At 40.1% G+C, this 20,533-nt stretch overlaps 1 protein-coding gene across 7 annotated transcripts in view; it reads left to right on the top strand.

Moving 5' to 3' along the window:
- rapgef6 (Rap guanine nucleotide exchange factor (GEF) 6) overlaps positions 1–20,533 on the top strand; it is a 147,089-nt gene that overhangs the window by 83,485 nt on the left and 43,071 nt on the right. For all 7 annotated transcript variants that reach the window (XM_084729940.1, XM_084729936.1, XM_084729935.1 and 4 more), the window contains 8 exons: positions 176–312; positions 4,139–4,297; positions 5,145–5,297; positions 8,430–8,594; positions 11,522–11,629; positions 11,976–12,179; positions 15,018–15,126; positions 15,223–15,466. In XM_084729940.1, the coding sequence (XP_084586066.1) occupies positions 176–312; positions 4,139–4,297; positions 5,145–5,297; positions 8,430–8,594; positions 11,522–11,629; positions 11,976–12,179; positions 15,018–15,126; positions 15,223–15,466 (1,279 nt within the window). The remainder of the gene's footprint in view (positions 1–175; positions 313–4,138; positions 4,298–5,144; positions 5,298–8,429; positions 8,595–11,521; positions 11,630–11,975; positions 12,180–15,017; positions 15,127–15,222; positions 15,467–20,533) is intronic.

Below are 20,533 nucleotides of genomic sequence, written 5' to 3'. Positions count from 1 at the left end.
TGGTTGCAGTAGGGATAATTATTTGTTTTAGAAATGCTGCTATTTTTCAGTGGGAAAATCAGAGAGTGTTTTATCTGCACAGCTGAGCAGCATTGCTTTGAATACACAAGTTGCATCAATACGTGCTCTTTACGTGTTTAATTGTGTTTTTCTTTCTCCGTCTCATACCAAATAGAGCAACTGCTGGAGTTCATGCACCAGCTGCCTGCTTTTGCCAACATGACCATGTCTGTGCGGAGAGACCTGTGCAGCGTCATGGTGTTTGAGGTGGTGGAGCAGGCTGGCACCGTCATACTGCACAACAAACAGGAGGTATGAATGAACTCACACAGAAACCTGTAAACAGAAGTGAATCACAGTTACTGTAAAAAACGCCCTGTAGAAGTCTGGAAAAGTTTTGAAATTAATGTTTTTAAGTCTTTAAAAGGATAGTTCAGATTTTTTAAGTGGCGTTGTATGAGATTTTAGCTAACTAAACAAAGACCCAACAAAAAAATTAAAGTCAGAGTTAATCAGTTTTAGCTAATACACTGACCATCGAGAGGAACCTCATACAACCCTGTTTCAAATAATACAAACTGTCTCTTTAGAGCTTTAAGAAGCATTAAGAGTATTTCTTATGTAGTAATTAGAGTTATTATTTTTTCATGTTTTCAGCCTCTTTTGCTACATGCTGCTACTTAAATTTGTCCTTCCGTAACCTGCAAACAGTGATGTAACCTTGCAAAAACCACACAAAAAAAACACACAAAAGTATGAAGAGAGTCATATTTGTTCAGTATGGCAGAACCTGTGGGCATACTGAGAAGCAAAAAGGGTTCTCCTACAGAGACAAGCCGAAGAACCCTTTTTGGTTCTAGTTAGCACTTTTATTTCTAACACATACAAGTGTTGACATGTTTCTGTGTGTCCAAACACACGCGTCCTGAACGTCCCCCAGTCTGTCCAAAGCTAATTCACATACAGAAGCTGATATGTGCAGAGTCACTGCAGAGTAAAAGCCCCGTCAATCACCTGAGCCGCTACATAGCTAATTAATTAAGTTACATGCCTGAGGAACGGGAGCTCTGTCACGGCTGTTTGGTTGCACACAGCAACATTAGAACCGACAGGGTGATAAATGGCAATGAACTGCCAGGCGCCAAGCTCCAGGAGGACGAGGATCCACGTCAGCGGGACAAAACCGGCCACACACATATACATAAATCCGTAGTGTGCATGTCTGCGCTTCCATATACCGTCTGTGTTGAGACTCATTGATGGACGGGTCTTCTCCGCTCTGTCTGTCTCTCCGTGGACTCTGTGTTGAAGGTCAAAGAGAGGCACTTGGCTCCTCTCACAAGTGAACATGTTTCTGCTAAGTGAGGGAGAGAGAGAAAGGAAAATAAAAAGAGTCTAAAGTGGTCTGACAGACGTAAAAAAAAAAAGAGAGGTAAAGTGCTTCAGAGGACAGAGAGGGAAGACAAAATGGAAGCAGAGGAAGCCAGCAAGGGACCGTCAGAGTTACAGTGAGAAGTCAGACCAACTAAAGTTTCTGTAACACTTTCTATGATGCCCATGTCTATAATGCTTTAAAATGCATTATACTGTGCTTATAGCTTTGTATAGTTTAGTTGTAATCATATAGGCAGCCTGCAAAAGTGGGTGAAATCTTTAATTGTCAAGTTCTTATTCTTCAAGAAAATGGTGAGCAAAGAAAGTTTGGTAGCACTTTCTGTGATGCCCATTTCTATAATACATTGTAAACATACTTATGATGCATCATAATGTGCTTATAGCATTGTATAATTATAGTTAAAAGCACTTCATAAGGCTTTATAACATAATCATAACACATTATGTAGCATTTTATAATACTCTTAAGCTCAAGTGTCATAATATTTAATACTTAATTCACTGACAGCATTTTAAAATGCTTATAGTTGTAATATATTTTGAACATTTTATAATGTATTATCATCACTGTTAGAATGCATTATAATATAGTTATTAGTTACTAAAAGTGTTCATTGGGGGATTTAGGTAAAGTTAAAAAATAATCAGTAAATCTATGCAAGAAAATGTTATAAAAATTAATTTATCTGAGTACTATAATTTGACTTAATGATGAACAATAGTTGACATTTACATCTCATAAATATGAATCCACAAAAAACATAATTGTAATGCATTGTAAAAAAAAACATAACAGTGATTATAATGCATTATTTAAAAAAGTTTATAATTTGTTACAACAGTGCTAATTATAATACACCACAATCCTTGCCCAAAAACATCAGTGATTGCCTTATAAGTAATTATAAAATAACTTAACATAGCTTAACGTAACAGAACATAGCAAACACGTTAGAAGTGATAAAATTTATGCAAGCATGAAAATAAGCTTATGTTCAATATATATGTGGTAGTTTACCTTATCTCATCTTACCTATCACCTGCTGAGAAATAAGGAGAGCGAGAGGCTCACTGGGAGGCATAGAAGCTGGTAGGGAGAGAAAGTGAGAAGCACTGAGAGAATTGGAGATTTGCAGGGTGAGAAACAGCGAGAGAATGAAAAGGCAATGAGGAGGAAATATCAGTTATAGTTACGGAGGGAGCCCAGGGCTTGTTCACACCCCCCTCCATCCGCTCGCACCGGGGATGAATGGCTTGTTATATTATGCCTGCTAGCATTTCCTTTTTCAAAAGCCACCACTAGAGACACAATACCTCTTCAGCACCACACTCAGACCTCACACACCGCACATTGTGCTCACAATACACTAAATGTCAGCTAGTAATATATCGCCATTTTAACAGTCATTCTTGTGCAGCGGTGCAGGGACATTCAGTGTGCTCTTTGAAATCTAATGATATAAAGGGGCAGTTCAGCCCAAAATCAATATCACATATACATATTTTCTGTCATACCTGTCGTGCTATTTCTCCATCTAGAATGCTTTGGTGTGAGATGCAGAGTTTTGGAGAAGTCAGCTGTAGAAATGTCTTGTGTTGAAAGAAAGAAATAGTTCCTCCAAGATTATCTTGGGTGACTGGGTCATGATTTCTGGAAAGTGACATGGCTGTTGAGTTTTTCTCTTTTTTTGAACAAAATGTTTATTTGTATTTTTGCACATTTGAGTTACGCAGCTGCTTTGTCAGGAAATAATAATGATTTGCAAAAAAAAAAAAAGAACTAGTTACAACTCAGACACAAGGTTTTAACACTAATGACATCATTTGCATGTGAATCTCTAAAATTAAATTAAATTAAATTAACCTTAAAAGTGCCACATAATTAAATATACCTTATCATTAGATACCTTAAAAGCAACAAATGCCAATTTTGGTCTCATTGTCACATTGACCAACCAAACCATTGGTTTAAAAATAAGTTTGTCTCAAAATGAAGCTTTGCCACCAATACAAGGATCTGCAGCTTTAGATTAAGCCTTTCTTTTTTGCCATAGCTACATCAGATATTGCTCCTATGACCTACTAAAATGGGTCTAATGGTAAGTCAGTATTCAAAAATGTCAAAACTGCAAATATTTCTGTATGAGTCTCTTCCCACTATGCCTTCAGATTTGGACAATCCCAAAATGTGTATGATCTCCAACCTGTTACCAAGTCCCCGCAGCACAAATTTGTTCTACTTCCGTCATATTTTTACACGATAAAAGAAGTGCTAAAATACCTCATTCTTAATGTCTACTTGAATTTTTTTCCATATTGGACTGATATTCATTTTATGTCCCCATATACACTACTGAGTATCGCACCTGCGTGACTCAAATGTGCATAAATACAAATAAACATTTTGTTCAAAAAAAAGAGAAAAACTCAACAGCCATGTCACTTTCCAGAAATCATGACCCTGTCACCCAAAATAATCTTGGAGGAACTAATTCTTTCTTTCACCACAAGACATTTCTACAACTGACTTCTCCAAAACTCTGCATCTCACACCAAAACTATCTAGATAGAAAAAATAGCACTACACATAAAAAATGGCACTTTAAGATGGATCTACAGTATACTGACAAAACTGTGGAAGAGAGCACAAATGGAAAGCATTAATAGAGCCACAAGCATCAGTATTGGCAGTTTAACTTGTGCAGATCAAAAATGTTGAATATTTTATGTTTGATGTCTGCAGCTGGACCTCTGGTATGTTATCCTGAACGGGGCCGTGGAGATCAGCCATCCGGAGGGAAGAGTGGAGTCTCTTTGCATGGGAAACAGTTTCGGCATCTCGCCCTCGCTGGATAAGCAGTACATGAACGGAGAAGTTCGCACCAAGGGGGATGACTGCCAGGTAAAGAGGAGTGATAAAGACTTCTGCTGGGTTTTTAAAATGGAGACGCCCACTCAGTCGTCTGCAAAAAAGTAGTGATCAAGGGTATCGTGCTCCTGCCCTCCCCCTACTGAAAATATGCCCTTAGCATAAAACACCTGCTTAGAATGGAGGTTGTGTCAACAGTATCAAAACAGAAAAATAAAGTGTCTTAATGATATAAAAAGTGACAGATCTCTGAAATACATTACCTGAAGATTCAGTAGGGTTTTTGTATTTGTATCAGGTAGTGGTTTATTTCTGAAATGTGTTTACAAATAGCCTTGCAGTCTTGCAGTCTTGATATAGTGCTGGGATGTGATGTCAACGACTAGACAAAGGTAAAACGAGCCCAGCATGTACTTGCGGTAACCCCTGTGCACACTGCCCAGTTCCTCCACTGCACACATCATTTCCTGTCTTCAGATACAGAGGAACTTGCGAGGCTTAGCGAGCCAAATGCAGACATTAATGACTTGGTCAAGAGAAGCGCAGCTCTGACAGCTCTGTCGGGTAGTGGCAAGTCAGGCCTGGCACTTTCCGTTCAGTTTGATATAATGGGAAGTTAGTTTAGCTGCGGTGTCAGAACTGAAGTGAAGGATGCTTCTAGGAAATGGCTACTTGAGAGGATTTCTGGACCACCATAGGTACTTATTTAATTGAGTTTAGTTAGAGAAACAGTGTTGTTGGATCTTTCTTCCCTCCCATGCCTCTCCCTGCCCGCCGTCATGCTTCCTCTGTGCTGTTGTTTGAGTACCCAACTGTGGTGCAGAGCAGCGTGCTGCTGTACTACAAGTTCACCCGCTTTCCCCATGTCGTCCTCGACCAGTTCGTCTGCATCGCCCAGGAGGACTACTGGCGTATCCTCAACCATGTGGAGAAGAACACACACAAGGTGGAAGAGGAGGGGGAGATCGTGATGGTGAAGGAGCACCGAGAGCTGGACCGCAGCGGGACCAGGAAGGGACACATTGTTATTAAGGTTAGTGATTTGAAATGTTAAAGTGGCGTGTTGGTAAATTTTAACCTCTTCTACTCCACTCCTCCACACTTTGAACTTATTTCTGTCATTCTCATGGGGGGAGAGGAGATTCAAGGGGGCATCAACAGGCCAACAGTATACGTCACATAGAGGTGGTGTACACCATCTGAAAGCTGGGAACCTGAAGAGTCGTTTTAGATGCAGATCAGCAGTGTGTGTCAACTTTTTCTTGCCATAAATCTGTGAAAAACGTAGGTGCTTATTCAGATTTTGAAAATGAAGAGTGTATAAGGGCTATATAGTATATGATGGCAGTTCCAACAATGTAGCTATGTCTGACCACATGATAAAAATGGTCAAAAATCCCTTCAAAATACCACATCAAGACAGCACGAGCGTGAGGAACACCACAGAAAAAGAAGATTCATGAGGCTTTGGTTATTCTAGTAGTCACTATAGGTCAGGTTTTAATAAAATGGTCTCACTACATAAAACGATTGCTGTGGAGCCTAACATCGTCACCTATATGATTACAATTGGGCTCATGGAATCCACAAGAATTATGTATTATGTAATTCCAGAATTATGCAATTCCAGTTCTGTTTGCGGTAGGAAAACCCAGTATGCAAGAACATACCATATTTAGAACAGGTGAAAATAACACATCAATCCTGCATCCAAAAAAAACCCCAAAACAATAGAAGAAGAAAGGAAAGAAAGAAGAAAACAGAGAAAATGAGGCACAGCATTTGCATAATACAATAAGATTTGTGAGTTGCTGTTTTAGTGCCCCCTCCAGCACTCTGTGCCCTACAAGATGTGTGTTATGCACGTGCACATAGCTACTGTTCCAGTTTTTAAAGAACCGGAGTTCAACCAGGGTTTGAGAAAGCGTTTTGCTGCTCTGAAGTGTCCACTGAAATTCTGCTAGTCCTGAAGGTTTTTTTGTTCTTTATCAGAGCCGGACCTCTGACCAAGATCAACATAAAAAGACAGTATTAGTATCTAGAAAAGTAGAGGTGTAGATTTGTCTAGGGATCAATCGGAAGGTGAAATTTGTTTGATGTTTCACCCAGAGCTCAACCTTTGTGAACTGACTCCATGTAGAAATACATTTGATCTTGTTCAAGGAAGGTTTAGCATACAAGGTTAAGCTAATGAGCATGTTTAATCTGACCCTAAGCTTGGGTTAACACGACGAACATCTTAAATGGGAAAGTCAAGATGTCACCCTGTTTTTTTTACATGTTATGTATCAGATACAGTGAAATGCACTGGACTGATTGGAGTACCAGCTCATTATGAATCGACCATGCCCTCACATACAGTATCTTGCAGAAACATCAATGCAGCTGCCTGGTGCTGCTCTTTGTTGATTGTTCAGAGGCACCGTTAGCACTATTAGTGTTTGCTGGAGCATTTTCTTGTACGCTACATTGCAAAGCGCTCCAAGGCCTTTTGATCCTTCTCCTGAGTCCTCCAGAGGCAGCCAGGTATTGATCGGATAATGGGCCTGAATGATTCTCTTGGCCACGGCTCCGAGGATGGCTTGTTGGCTCCAAAAACACATCCAGTCGAGATGAGTCAATTCACAAGTGTTAGCATTTCCGCTTCTGTTTTTGGCTTTGTTCTTTCTTGTGTCAGACAAAAGTGGATGCTTTTCTAGTTTCGGTTCCCTGTCAAATGAATCGTTTCCCCCAGAAACCTCCACTCTGAAAACATTAACAAACTCACTGAAACCAGAGGAGGTGGGTTTATGTGTCTTGGACATTGTATGTCTGCTGCTGTGATAAATACAAATGAAAAGATGTAGAGAGAGAAATAAAACATTTTGATCCAAATAACACATTTAGATTCAGAAAAGGTGTGACCTCAGCAACAAAATATTGAGTGTGCTCTTGTAAACATGCTGTGTGTGTGTGTGTGTGTGTGTGTATGTCTGTCTTTATTTTATTGATAGGTGACTGGCAGCTCAGTCCAGTAGTTGCATCTTTATAGCTTATGTCCTTGTCACTTTTATGATTAATGCCGACATAATTTATTCAAATTTGTATGTGCATGTGCTCTTGTGCCGCATGCTTCTCTGTGTGTGTGCTTCTGCATGTGAATGTTTTGTGTCTGTCTGTATAGATTATATGTGCCCTCGTGTCCCTTCAGCTGTCTTACACATCGGCAGCGGAGGCAGGAGCCATTATGTTTTTGGTTGTCCATCTGTCCATGTGTCTCATTCTCGTTAACAGGATATCTTATGAATGCTTTGAAGGGATTCCTTCAAACTTGGCAAACACGTCCACCTGGACTCAACAATGAATTGATTAGATTTTGGTGGCCAAATGTCAGAGTTCAGGGTCACTGAACCTGACCTGAAATCAATCCGTCCCATTCTCGTGAACATGATATCTTAAGAACAGCTTGAAAGAATTTCTTCAAATTTGGTACAAACATCCACTTGGACTCGTGATTAGATGTTGGTGGTCAAAGGTCTAGTTCACTGTGACTTCATGTCTGTCTCATTTTCATGAACACGGTATCGTAGAAAAGCTTGGAGGGAACTTCAGTACCTCTGGCACAAACATCCATTCAGACAGATTGGATTTTGGTCGTTGAATGTCAAAGTTCAAGGTCACTGTGACCTCACATTCTTCTCATTCTTGTGAACATGATATCTCAAGAACACCTTGAGGGAATTTCTTCATATTAGATTAGATTAGATTTTTGTGGTGAAAGATTAGAGTTAAAGGTCAGTGCGACCTCACGTCCATCCACTCGGACTCCATGATTAATTGAATAGATTTTAGGAGTCAAAGGTCATGGTGTTTTTGGTGATAACTCAAGAATTCACACACTAACTATGACAAAATTTTACACAAATATCTAATAGGATAAAACGATGAGATGATGATGAAGATAACAGTCAACATTACTGGACATTATAATGTTTATCTCTCTATCAGTCCTCTGTGCTCCTCTGCGTGTTTATCACTGGAAATTATTCACTGGGATCACACGTAATTATAGTGATAAAAATACACTTACAGACATTGATGTAAACTGGAACTTGTCTGGTGGATGGAGGCATAGAACCCTGAGGCCTCTGTGTATCCTCATGCATGTGTATATTTGTCAACCCAGGGCACCCCAGAGCGTCTGATCATGCACCTGGTGGAGGAACCGTCAGTGGTGGACCCCACCTATATCGAAGACTTCCTGCTGACCTACAGGACCTTCCTGTCAAATCCCATGGAGGTCGGAAAGAAGCTGCTGGAGTGGTTCCAGGTGGACAGCCTCCGGGATACGGTGAGTCTGTGTGCGTGTGGTTGAATGGTCTTTGGTAGTTTTCGGGTACGTGGTTAAGATTATTAGAGGGAGTGCACTGATATCACTTTCCCGCTCGAACACGCCCCTCAGTCAGTGGCAAAACATCCCGCAACATGGCTGCCTTTAGTACAGGAGACAGCAAAAGCATAAAACAGCAGATCATCTGCATAAATTAAGGCAGTTGATTGACTGGCTGCATCGACCGGCTGATTTTGAGTTTTCCCTTCTGCCTCTTTCCTATCAATACAGTTTATAGACACCAGTGTCTATGTCGAGATTCTGAAATCTAATTCGGCAACATCAAGTTAAACAGCGCAGATAATCAGTAGTGGTCATGAACCAGTGGAAAGATGGGTTATTTATGACTACAGTTTGATAAATTAGACAAGAAACTCAACATATAATGTTACACATTGCTTGTATGTTGCTACAGACGTAGCTGTCCCAGTGTCCTAAGATGTGTTAAGTGCCAGCAAATATTATAGCATATAACAAATGTAATGTCCCAATGACTCCCCGTTCTAAAATTAGTCCAATGACTAAGCATGTATGAACTTCTAATAAATTATTTTGTGAAATAAACAGTTATTTTTTTTCTGTATTTAGGTCTATTTCAAATAAAATCCATTTCATTCATCTGTTTCAAGTAAAATTATTCTAGAATTAAAATCTTTGTTTTGTCTTGCTGCCCTGGCATTTGGCCTTCATGACCTAAAAAAAAACTGACAACACGAAAGGCCAGTTGGCCTTGTTCCTAAAATGATGGCCAGAACTTGACACAAAGTGGCAACCACAAGTGTCGAGTGTCGAGATTTCACCTGTGTCTGTGAATCATTTGCTTCTCTCCTCTTTAGTTTTTGTTGTTAAAAAAAAAAAAAAAAAGATTGTTTGATTTCTCGTTGGATCTGTTTGTACAGTCAATCACACAACAGCTCTTTGCCATTTTTGATGGGGTGTTTTTTTTGTGTTTTTGATGCATTCAAGCGCCACCACTCAGTGGTGTAACCGCAGGGAATTCTGCTGGGATATTATGTACATACCCTCTATAAAGCAAAAGTTTTGAAAGTTTGTGCGTGTGGACCAGCAGAATTTGTATGTGTGTGTGTGTGTAGTGTTGAGTTTGTGTGTGTTGTGTGAAAGAGCAGACATGAAAGGTCAAGTGTGTCAATCTGCTCTGGATGAGAATGGGTGCAGGCTAGTAGTGAAGCGTACGCATACTAAGTTAAAAGTGTATATACTCATACATTATGTACCATTTTATGTGTGCAGAAATAAATGATGGTCTTCATGCTCCTATCAGCTCCCCTAATGTTTTGTATTCATGCGTGTTGATGGAAATCCGCGTGTTGTGGCGCTCACATGCCGATCAATACAAGTTCAGCCAGCTCAGCTGTCCTTGAGCACAGCAGCGATTTGTTCATGCCACTGACACTCCCATTGTCCATAACTGCTTTAACCAAAGATTAGTCTTGTACTGTCAATACTCTTTATGCGGTTGTCATTCAGGTTTATAATCTTCAGCTCCGTTAAACAGGATCTAATCCTGCACAGAACGAGCAGAAAGCAGAGAAAGTAACAGACAGTGGAAAGAGAGGAGGAGAGATGGAGTGAAAAATGAAGGAGAGAGAAGAAAGTGGGCATTGATTGATGCTCTGTGTTGATTTATCGGTCGCTGCTCTGACCTTTTGCAAAGGTTGGAACAATGTTACCACCAGTGTAAATTTGCAGAAATAATTGTTACTGAATGCCCTTTGCTTTAGGTTTTTCTTCTAATTAATGTGGAACAAAACTAAGCAGTCAAACAGTGGTTAAATGCTTTTTTCTGCAGCCATGCACATTGTCATTATTTAGCCTCCCTGCTGTTTCCTATGTTTTATTAGCTACTATTTTTCCCCCAGAATATAAAGTCAAATAGAACTATAATTGGACTACAAAAACATAAATCTGGCCATCGGGGCTGCGTTTTGTTAAAGCAGTAGTTTGACACCAATTAAAGTAATTTATACTGATTTAACCATTAAATATAAATGAGAAAAATTTTACATGGGCAGTTTTGACAGCATGGTAGCATAATGTATAAGGAAGACTACAGTTAAAGCGCTCATGTTGCCAAGAATTAGCCTGCTAAGGTCTCCCTGAGGAAACAACCAGCTCCAGAGGTCCTGCAGAGTATTTAAATATGATCTCTGAAACAACCTATTGAAGGTTCGTGCACATAGGATTGACTTAGTCCTACAGGCACTATCAGTAACAATTATATCAAACAAAAATGGGAAAAGAAAACCAACACTTTATCCAAATATTGTGAATTTCAGTGGAGGATATCTAGATCAGCCTCATGGAGAGCGTTTGGCTGGAAAAGTCTCAGTAGATATTTCATCACACCTGTTCACGTGTCATCATTCATCATCATAGTTGAGGCAAACTCCTTTTTGGATGTTTGCACTCAACAACTATAAATATGTATTCAAACAAAATACTTGCTTGGTATTCTGAGTGTAGCTGCTAGAAAAGCAATTACATGGGAATGGCTTAAGCCAGAAACCATCATTTATGATTTTTTTAGAATGGAAAGAATCACTTTCTCCATGAGGCTCATGGGAAAATACAATTTGGAAGAAGTGAAAAATCTAACTTCCCCAAAACGCCCTTCTTTGGTTTACATTTGTTAATGTAATTTATGTATGCATACATATTTTTTTGTTAATGCAATGAAAAAAACACAGCATTTTCTATAATCATTCAGTAAAATGCTGGAAAGTTGAAGTTGATGCAGGAACAAATTTCCTGTCAAAGTAGCTCATACTCAAACAGTGCAAGAAATGAAAATGTTGTTACAGGAAGTGTCTTTAAAGAAGTGAACATTTTGTGTGTGCACTGAATAAAGCTCTCATTGTGTCCTGTAGGTAACGAGAATAGTACTGCTGTGGGTCAACAACCACTTCAATGACTTCGAGGGCGACCCGGCCATGACACACTTCCTGGAGGACTTTGAGAAGCATCTAGAAGTGACAGTAAGATCACACATCAATCCAAATTTAGTTTTTACTTCAGTGCGTCTGAGCTGTAATTCAGTTTGTCTTTTATTTTGTCACTTTTTACTCACTTCAGTCCCCAGAGATATAACTGCAGCTCATGTCTTGTCAGATAATAGCTCAGATCAAACGATTATTGTGTTATCATTTATATCCTCATATAAAAACAGCTTGCTTCAAGTCAGCTCTAAGCATTTTGCACATAATTACATTCGCAAGTTGTTTTTCCATGCAAATCCACATCACACACCTTAGGAAACAAAAAGCTAATTTAAATGCTAGACTGCTCAGGCTCATCATTTTCCCATTTTTCACTCCTTGTCAGAAAATGAAGGGCCATTTGCGGCTGCTCAACATAGCGTGTGCAGCCAAGGCGAAGTGGAGACAGATCACTCTGCAGAAGGCGTCCAGGGAGTCGCCGCTCTACTTCAGTGTGCAAGGCGGCAGCGAGCGAGGATTCGGCATCTTTGTTGAGTCTGTGGAAGCAGGGAGCAAAGCTGCAGAGGCCGGACTCAAACGGGGAGATCAGGTGAGTGGACGCAATCGAACATCAAGTGATAAAATACAGATGCTAGATACTAGATACAGTAAATGATGAAAATGGCTACTACTTTTCAGCTAACAATCTTTGTCTTTAAGCATTTACACAGAACATGTATGGCTTTAGAAGCCAGAGTATTGTTACATTGCAATCTTAGCAAGTAGTATGTTATTCATGTATGTCCCTGGATGTGAATTAGTCACTAATTAGATGTTTTAAAAATTATCAGGGCATTTAATCACATCACATCACATCACATCACATCACATCACATCACATCACATCACATCACATCTCAGATGAATGTTGAATATATTACATAGAAATTACATGATTAACTACATTATGGTGGGATAAAATATGATAAAATACAATAGCAAGGCTGGATATATATTGCAGATATTTGATAGTTTCACAGAGAGCAATGCTCTATTTTTCAAGAACACCCTAATCACATTCTCATAGTTACACATTCACACCTGGAAGCTGCCCTGACAGTCAGGAAATTCTACCGGCAACCTACCGGTCAAAAGCTTGCTTCTCAAACATTTAGGCCCCACTGCGCCTAATTACCTTTCTGACTAGCGAGAAGACGAATTTAAATGCTGTTGTGGATATCTGCAATGTATTTACACATAGCAGTGTGAGAGGAGTGCTTAAATGTTTAAATGGCCAGCCGTATTCTCGTGCTATCTTCCCAACAGGATCTTTTTGACCACTTCATATGTGAGGTTTTAACTTGTAGAGTCTCATGATCAGCAGTGCTGTGGTGACACGGTCAGCAGTCTTATTTTTAACTTGACAGTGTGGTTGGACTGAGTTCACAAAATCTGTGCATAGATATGATATAAATGACAAAGTGAAAACATGTTTAAAAATATTTACAAATCTGTAATATTTTGCATATGTATTTAATTTCTTTATAATTTAATATTATACCTTATAATATCACTCTGAATTGACTTAAGATTTGTGTTTACTTGATCATTCTTGGCTTTGTGATGTCGCCATTTGTGCCAGTTTTTGGATGGAAGACATCATTTAGAACAGCACACACCTGCCTGTTGCCTCTATATACTGTAGAGTTACATTTAGAAGAAAAAAACAAAAGTCAAAAAAATTGATAGACCTCAGGGAGAGACTTGTGGGCATCATGATTGTTAAGAGAAAGATACTGAGAAGCAGTTTGGATTCAGAGCTCTCAGATAAGAAGAGCTTTTATCAGGGAGGTGAACGAGAACTTAGAGGCCACTAGAGAGAGGAGGGCCCTCCACGTTTCAACCATCTCTGCAGCAGCTCATCAGCCATGTTTTTATGGTGGAGTGGCCAAATGGAAGCCACTCATGAGTCTGGACTTCACCGAACAACGCTTCTGTGAAGGACTGCCTGATAAAAGGTTGTCTGGTCTGATGAGACAAAAACGTGACGCTATAAACTCTATAAAGTCCAGGCATCCTTCATCGTCTGGTTATCGTGAGGCATAACGTTGATGGCATCACATGATGTTTTTCAGCAACAGGACCTTGGGGACTGGTTAGTGTTTAGGAAATGGAAAAAGGAACCAGACACAGTAAAGGGAGATCCATTGGGCCCCAGTAGCTCAGCTGGTAGAGCATGCAGCCCATGCACAGAGGCTATCAGTCATCAGGGGCCATGGGTTTGATTTCCACCTATGGCCCGTGTCTTCTTCGTTCTCTCAACCCTATTGCCTGTCTATTGCATGCTGTCCTGCCAGTAAAGGCTAAAAATGCAAAAAGAACAACTTAAAAAGGGGGGGGGGGGTGAGGGGTCGGACCCTGCGTGAACTCATTTGGTGAACATTAAGCGTTAATTTAAACTTTAATTAATGTGAATAGGGCATACAAAAACACAAGTTACAGGCCGTAATAGAAATTTTAAAAGGAGGACACTGCAGCTGTTGGGTTGTTGTCAGAGAAGCAAGTATTTCAACTGAGCATGGTTCCTTCCTTATGATTCATTAATCTCTGATGTTATATCTTGGTCATTTTGTGATTTATTACAGTGAATATATAAGAGTTTAGCTCAATAATGCACTCCACAATGTGTGGTACAGCTTGAGAGGATCTATAAAAAACAATGGGAACAAAATGTATATACGACTGCCAAGATTTCATCAGAGGCAACTTTTCTTCGAATAGCCATCTTGGCCGTCCTCAAAAAGTGTTCTCCTTGGCACTTTATTTCACTGGATACATAATTAAAAAGCTCTGATGAGATCCGCTGCAATCTCAGAAGATGACCTTAAATTAAACGAGGATTGTTCTGTTTTATATGTGATTAAACATTCGTTTGAATGTGAGAGCTGATATAACTGACGTGTCAGAATTACTACTCGATGACTGTATTCTCACATTTTGTTCATATTTATTGTCTTTGGTCCAGGTGGCTTATGCAGCACATTTGCTGACTGTTTTCTACTTAAACTAGAGATTCATCACTTCTGGAAGTGACATGAAGCAGCAGTGTTCAGTTCAAGCTTATCAGCAGTCACACTGCTCTGCACACTTCCCTTTTTGAGTCATGTAGAGAGTAACTGGGTAACCACATTGCTCACTCTTTGCATTTAGTAAACGGATTAATGCTGAGTCAAGAATGTCATGACAGGCAAAACAGAATACAGTTAACATGCTCCAGAATTCAGTCACGAATAATCTAAAAGTTTGTGTGTGTGTGTGTGTGTGTGTGTGTGTGTGTGTGTGTGTGTGTGTGTGTGTGTGTGTGCGTGTGTGTGTGTGTGTCATTGCACTGCAGTCGGTTTTGATTGAGTCAGGCTTTAATTGTGTCATTTTATCTGTCTTGTTTCAGATCATGGAGATCAATGGTCAGAACTTTGAGAACATCTCTGTCACCAAAGCTGTCGACATTCTTAGGAATAACACACACCTCTCACTCACTGTCAAGACCAACATATTCGGTGAGCATTTTCAAAGTATTTGCACACATGGGGCAAAGTCCTAATTGTTTGAGATGATGACCAGTCCTCCTCCTCATACTCTCTCTGTATCTTTAGTCTTCAAAGAGCTCCTTAGCAGGATCGTGCACGAGAAGAAGAACGGCGGCCCTCACATTCCCAAGATCCAGGAGAAGAAAGGCAATCGCTTCTCTATCCCCGACCTTCCTGGGGACATGGAGTTCCCCACGGACCACAAGAGCACCAGGAAAATGAAGGCCAACACTGTGTCAGGAGGACGCAACAAGATCAGGAAGATGCTGGAGAAGACGCGCTTCAGTATACTGCCCCCCAAACCCTTCAGGTAAGAGGATTCATGGAAACGCACGGGAAGTGCTTGAATGGGAATTTGTGATATTCCAGTTAAAACTTATAGGATGTTATCACCTGAAGCCTTACAGAGGTGTAGCGCTTCTTTCAGTTGTCATTGTTTAGCTGGCCGGTCCACAACTTAACTGTGTTGGTTCCCTCTCACTGCTCTGACAACACCATTTTTGGTCATATAAGGCTGCTATTTTCAGTGAAAAAGCTCTAAAACCTCACTGTAGACTACCTGCTCTGCATCAAACAGCATATAGATGCAGTTAGGGACTAGCTGGTGAACATAATGGAGCATTTAGCAGCTAAAGAGACATATTTCCCTCAGGAGATGGTGGAGACCAAAACAGAGCCAAAAGAGAGTCAGTATTAGGCTTACATTCGTGATTGGGGTGTCACGTTTCTCTCTTTTTTTTTTTAGCACTGACAGGTATGCCATTGTTAGAATATCAAAGAATTGTAAAGATTAACAGATTTGTTTTATATGCCCTGACAACTAACATTCACATTTTCAAATTCTTCTTTATGGTATCAAGTGTGAAATAACAGTCTGTAAGCTACGGTCTCGTCTTTGAAGCGTTTTTCCTTCAGACACATGCTGGAAGTAGCCGGGGAAAGAAAAAAAAAATACTGTGAGACTTGCCAATTCTGCCTTTTCAATTTGATTATTGAAATTGAAAGCTCATTTAATTTAATTCTTGATTTCATATTAAAATTGTGACACCCCTAATGATGATGTATCAGTTTTGTTTGTGCTGCCCCTAATTGGCCCCAGAAAAACATTTTTTGAGATTAGTGACGTGAGTTCAAGTGGATTGACCTTCTACAAAAATCATTCCAGAAGAAAGTTGGCCGGCCCGTGAACCTCTCTGGCTGGTTCAGCCTTCTGTCTCTGCATCAGTTTTATAGCAAGCTGTGACCATCTGCAGACAGGAAATACTGGAGGCGTGAGCAGAAACCTAAGCTTCTAACTTTGTGACTGAACTGAACCACTTATTGCATCTCAGAAAGTGATAGAGAAACACATTTCAGCCTCTTCTTGCCACTTGTAGGCACAGCAAATGGAGAGACTTCACCCAATTTTAACTAAAATGCTTACCTGCGTTTATTGGAAAACGGTGGTGCATAGAAATAAGTAACAGCAAGCAAGTCCATCCCATTTCACACTCTGAAATTATTAACTTTTGCACTTTTTCATGTGGTTATTTGCGATGCAATACTCTATATCTGAATTTTTTCAGATGATGTAATTTCGATTGGTTTCAGCCAAATCACAAAAATGTAAAAGGCATCATTATCATCATCATCATCATATAATCACTGTCGTTGTTATCCATAACCATCCATTGTACTCGCAGCATCTGGAGCAATTGAAAGCAATTGTGCAGATGGAGGCTCACATTCAATATTCCAGTCGTAACGTGCTGATACAGGCTTGATTTCATTTCATCATTTCATGCCTCTCCAGGCCTCATTAAACTCCATACTGTGTCAGTATGTGCGAGCGAGAAGACGCTGTTCTCGCCCTGTTAATTACAGAGCTAACCACACTCACGCACACTCACACACACACACATTCGCACAGACACTGTCATGCGTGTCCATGTCCCCTCACTTTTCTGTCTACCAGTTTCCATCCCCGCAGTGATTATGCCCACAAAGCCACGCAGTTTGCATGAAAACTGATTGTGCTCCGTCTCAAAACGCAGAACACGCTTTCACGCAGGCCATTGATCTGACTCGATGCTCAGCTTGCAAACGCTCTCCGCTGCATTCTATTTATCGACCAAACAAGGGCCTTCATTGCTTTTTTATTTTGCTCGTCGGCACCATTCAAACCACTCTTTGGTTCAAAGGAACTGACGGCTGATTAAAGGGCCTGGAGATGAGGATGGAGATGAGACGGGTGATTTGGGTCAATCGGGATTCATCAGTGGCTGTTGTGGGATGAAAATTTGACAGGAGGCAGCATTGTAAAGTTGTGTACTGGCTTTATGTGCGCGTGCTCGTATACAAAAGGTACAAGCTGCACTGAGGACAATTTAATTTAAGATACCATGCAGTTTTAAGTACGCCCACACACACTCACAACACAGACACTGGACTCACTGTCATTTTAAGACACACTGTCTCTCACAAAGATGAAACCTGTGACCACTGTTGCTATGGAACAGTCTCTCCGTCTCACAAAGGCTATATTTCCTGTGCTTTTGCTGACTTTTTTTTTTTTTAACTTAGGGCAATTTAAATTAAGCTGAATAACCATGTTTGAAGTGATAGTTGTGGGGTTATATGAAGCATTTATTTGTAGTTAGTGAATTACCTACAGGTGATGGCGGTTGACACGCTCACAGTTTGTAGAAGCAGAGAGGATTACCAACATGGAAGCTCAGCCATACACTGCTGAGTAAAATGTATTTTAGCCACCTAAAAAAAGGCCCATCTGAAAAAATCAGTATCAGTTTAAGTGCACACTACATGTAGAACATATTCACTGCTTTACCTTGCTGTTGGACAACCTTTTCCAAAGGGAAACCGCCATTATATAAGACAAATATCATTCTCTCTCTCCCTTTCAGCCAAACACCAGAACACAGTTACAGGTCTATTGCTGCCTTGATCAGTTAGTTTGTTTGTGTTATTGTGTGACACCGGTGTTTTAAAGGGTCACACAATAATACAAACAAACTAACTAATGGAGGCAGCGGTAGCTCAGCAACTCCTGTGTTCTGCAACCTAAAATTGCTGATTGTAGTCTGTTGAGTGAAAGAGAGCGATATTTGGCATATATTAGCTTGATTCCACTGTAGGTAATATACTGACTATTGATAAGTACCTCATACAACCCCACTTCAATTCATCAAAACTGTCACTTTAATAATTTAAAATCCTGTTCAGATGCAAATGCGTAGCTTGTGTACTTAAACCTCCCGTCACTGCTGCTGCTTCCTTCTGTTCTTGGCTGACATTGTGCTCCACTTCAGACTCAGGGTTTTATATGACAAGGACACACTGGCAATAAACAGGTCGTTTTTCTGCCAAATTAAGATGTCCGGGGCCTGTGCATGCGCCTTCACACGCATCCCATATTGACGAAACCAGTTGATTTACATTCCACAGATTGGAAAGCGATAGACAGAGGTTTTTACCCTTTAGTCGGTTTGTCTCTGAAGTCTGAGGTGATTTAGTGAGATGACGATAAAGTAGTAACCTCCATGTCTCATGATGCCATTTTCATCCTCTCTGCTTCTTTGTGATACAGTTACTACTACTACTACTATTAAATCATGATGCATATCACAGTTGTGTTATTAAGTGTTTGTGCATCTCAACATAAACCTAACAAGATGTCCACATTTTGCTACATCCTCACTGCATTATTGCTGCCAAGAATGATTACTCTGTTACACCAATAGACTTTCCTGGACATTAGTTAGAGTCAGTTAGTTTTGAGTCACTTTTCCTCCGCAGGAAGCTTCCCCAGGGACTAAGAACCTTCGGAGGAGCTTGCAGTGTTTCCACTCCACTGCCACCACCAGGGTGTACATTAAGTTCAGGAGAGATTATTTTATCCCCCACTGAGTCCCTGCTTAAGGGGGTAGTACTTTCAAAAAGTACAGGAACTTGTGCTTATGCTAAACATTTCTGATTGGTCGAGTGCTTACAGCTTTTTCAGCCAACATTTTGAAGAGGTGCAGCCGACCAAATATGACTCCACTGACACTCCAAACCCCAAAACAAAAATGTCTCGTGGCTTTCATACATACCTTTGTACCTGATAAAAGTCTCCAACACAAGGTTAACATTAAATACCAGGTCATAACTCAATATTTAATTTGGGCTAAAAATCAATGAATTCCCCTAAACATGATCTGCTCCCCAAGAAAAAAGACATTTTTCTCTCTGTGGTTCCTGCTATGGACCACCACAAGTTTTTTTTTTTTTTTTTTTTTTTGTGAATGAGGTGAAATAGTCAAGTTGGATTTCGTCACAAATGCTGCAACTTCCCTTCATGTGCTGTGTATGAACCAATGCTGCCGTTATGAAATTGCTGCTGACATTTTCTCTGCTTATTTATTTCAGCAAACCTGTCAGTGTGTCCAAACTCTGGCTATTATATATTCTGTCACAGTACATGTGTGTTTGTGCAGTTTTGAAGAGAGTGTGTGTGTGTGTGTGTGTGTGTGTGTGTGTGTGTGTGTGTGTGTGTATACAGAGAGGCCTTGTCACTCTGCTGCTCTTGTATCGCTGATTCACTTCAGCGGAGCTCTGCTTCTGTTTTTTTTTTTTTTTTTTTGGTTTTCTTTTGTTTTTCTTTTTCACGCTTTTCAATGTCGTCTCTCTTCCCGTTTGTCTCCGCTGCTCAGGGGCCTGTTTGGGTAAGACTTCTTGCGTAACTCCCCATCCTCTTAACCATTTGATTCAGTATCCATCTGCAGACCTGCGCATAGCAGGAAGCCACACACACACACACACACTGACCTTCAGCTACATTGTCAGAAGACTGCATTTATAGATTTCATGCTAATTCCTTTAACACATGAGTCCCACTTTTCTGCAGAGTCAAGGTGTTTCACATTCACTCTGTCTTTCTTTCTGGAGTCAGTCTTACATGTTATGTTATTCTGCAAGGATGTTACAGGGAGTATCAAGCAGTTTCGTTTATTATAGTCTTATAGGCTACTAATGGTTTTTGTTTCTTGATATTGAATAGTCAGCCCACAATTATTAAAATATTAAAAATTTTAAACATCTCCTCCTTCTCAAGTATTATTAAACTCATAAACAGACACAAACTCATTCGGCAAACAATCTGTATTAATTTGAATTCTAATTAGCATAAAACTGGCAAAAAATAACAAGTTACAGGCTAGAACAGATTGTGATTGAGTCTTTCTATATGTGAACTTGGGGCAAATCTAGTTGTCCAGCAAATGAAGAAAAGATTGATGACTACAGACGATGATCTCCTGGTAGTGAGGTCAAAAACCACACCTGCAATTACCGCTTATCACTATAGGTGCTGCCAAATAGACCAAAACAGAGATCTTCA

This window comes from Lutjanus erythropterus, chromosome 11, assembly GCF_056507025.1.
Source record: "Lutjanus erythropterus isolate fLutEry1 chromosome 11, fLutEry1.hap2, whole genome shotgun sequence".
Taxonomy (NCBI): Eukaryota; Metazoa; Chordata; class Actinopteri; order Lutjaniformes; family Lutjanidae; genus Lutjanus; species Lutjanus erythropterus.
Note: the sequence above shows the minus strand (reverse complement) of the source record. Positions and strands in the feature narration are given on the sequence as shown.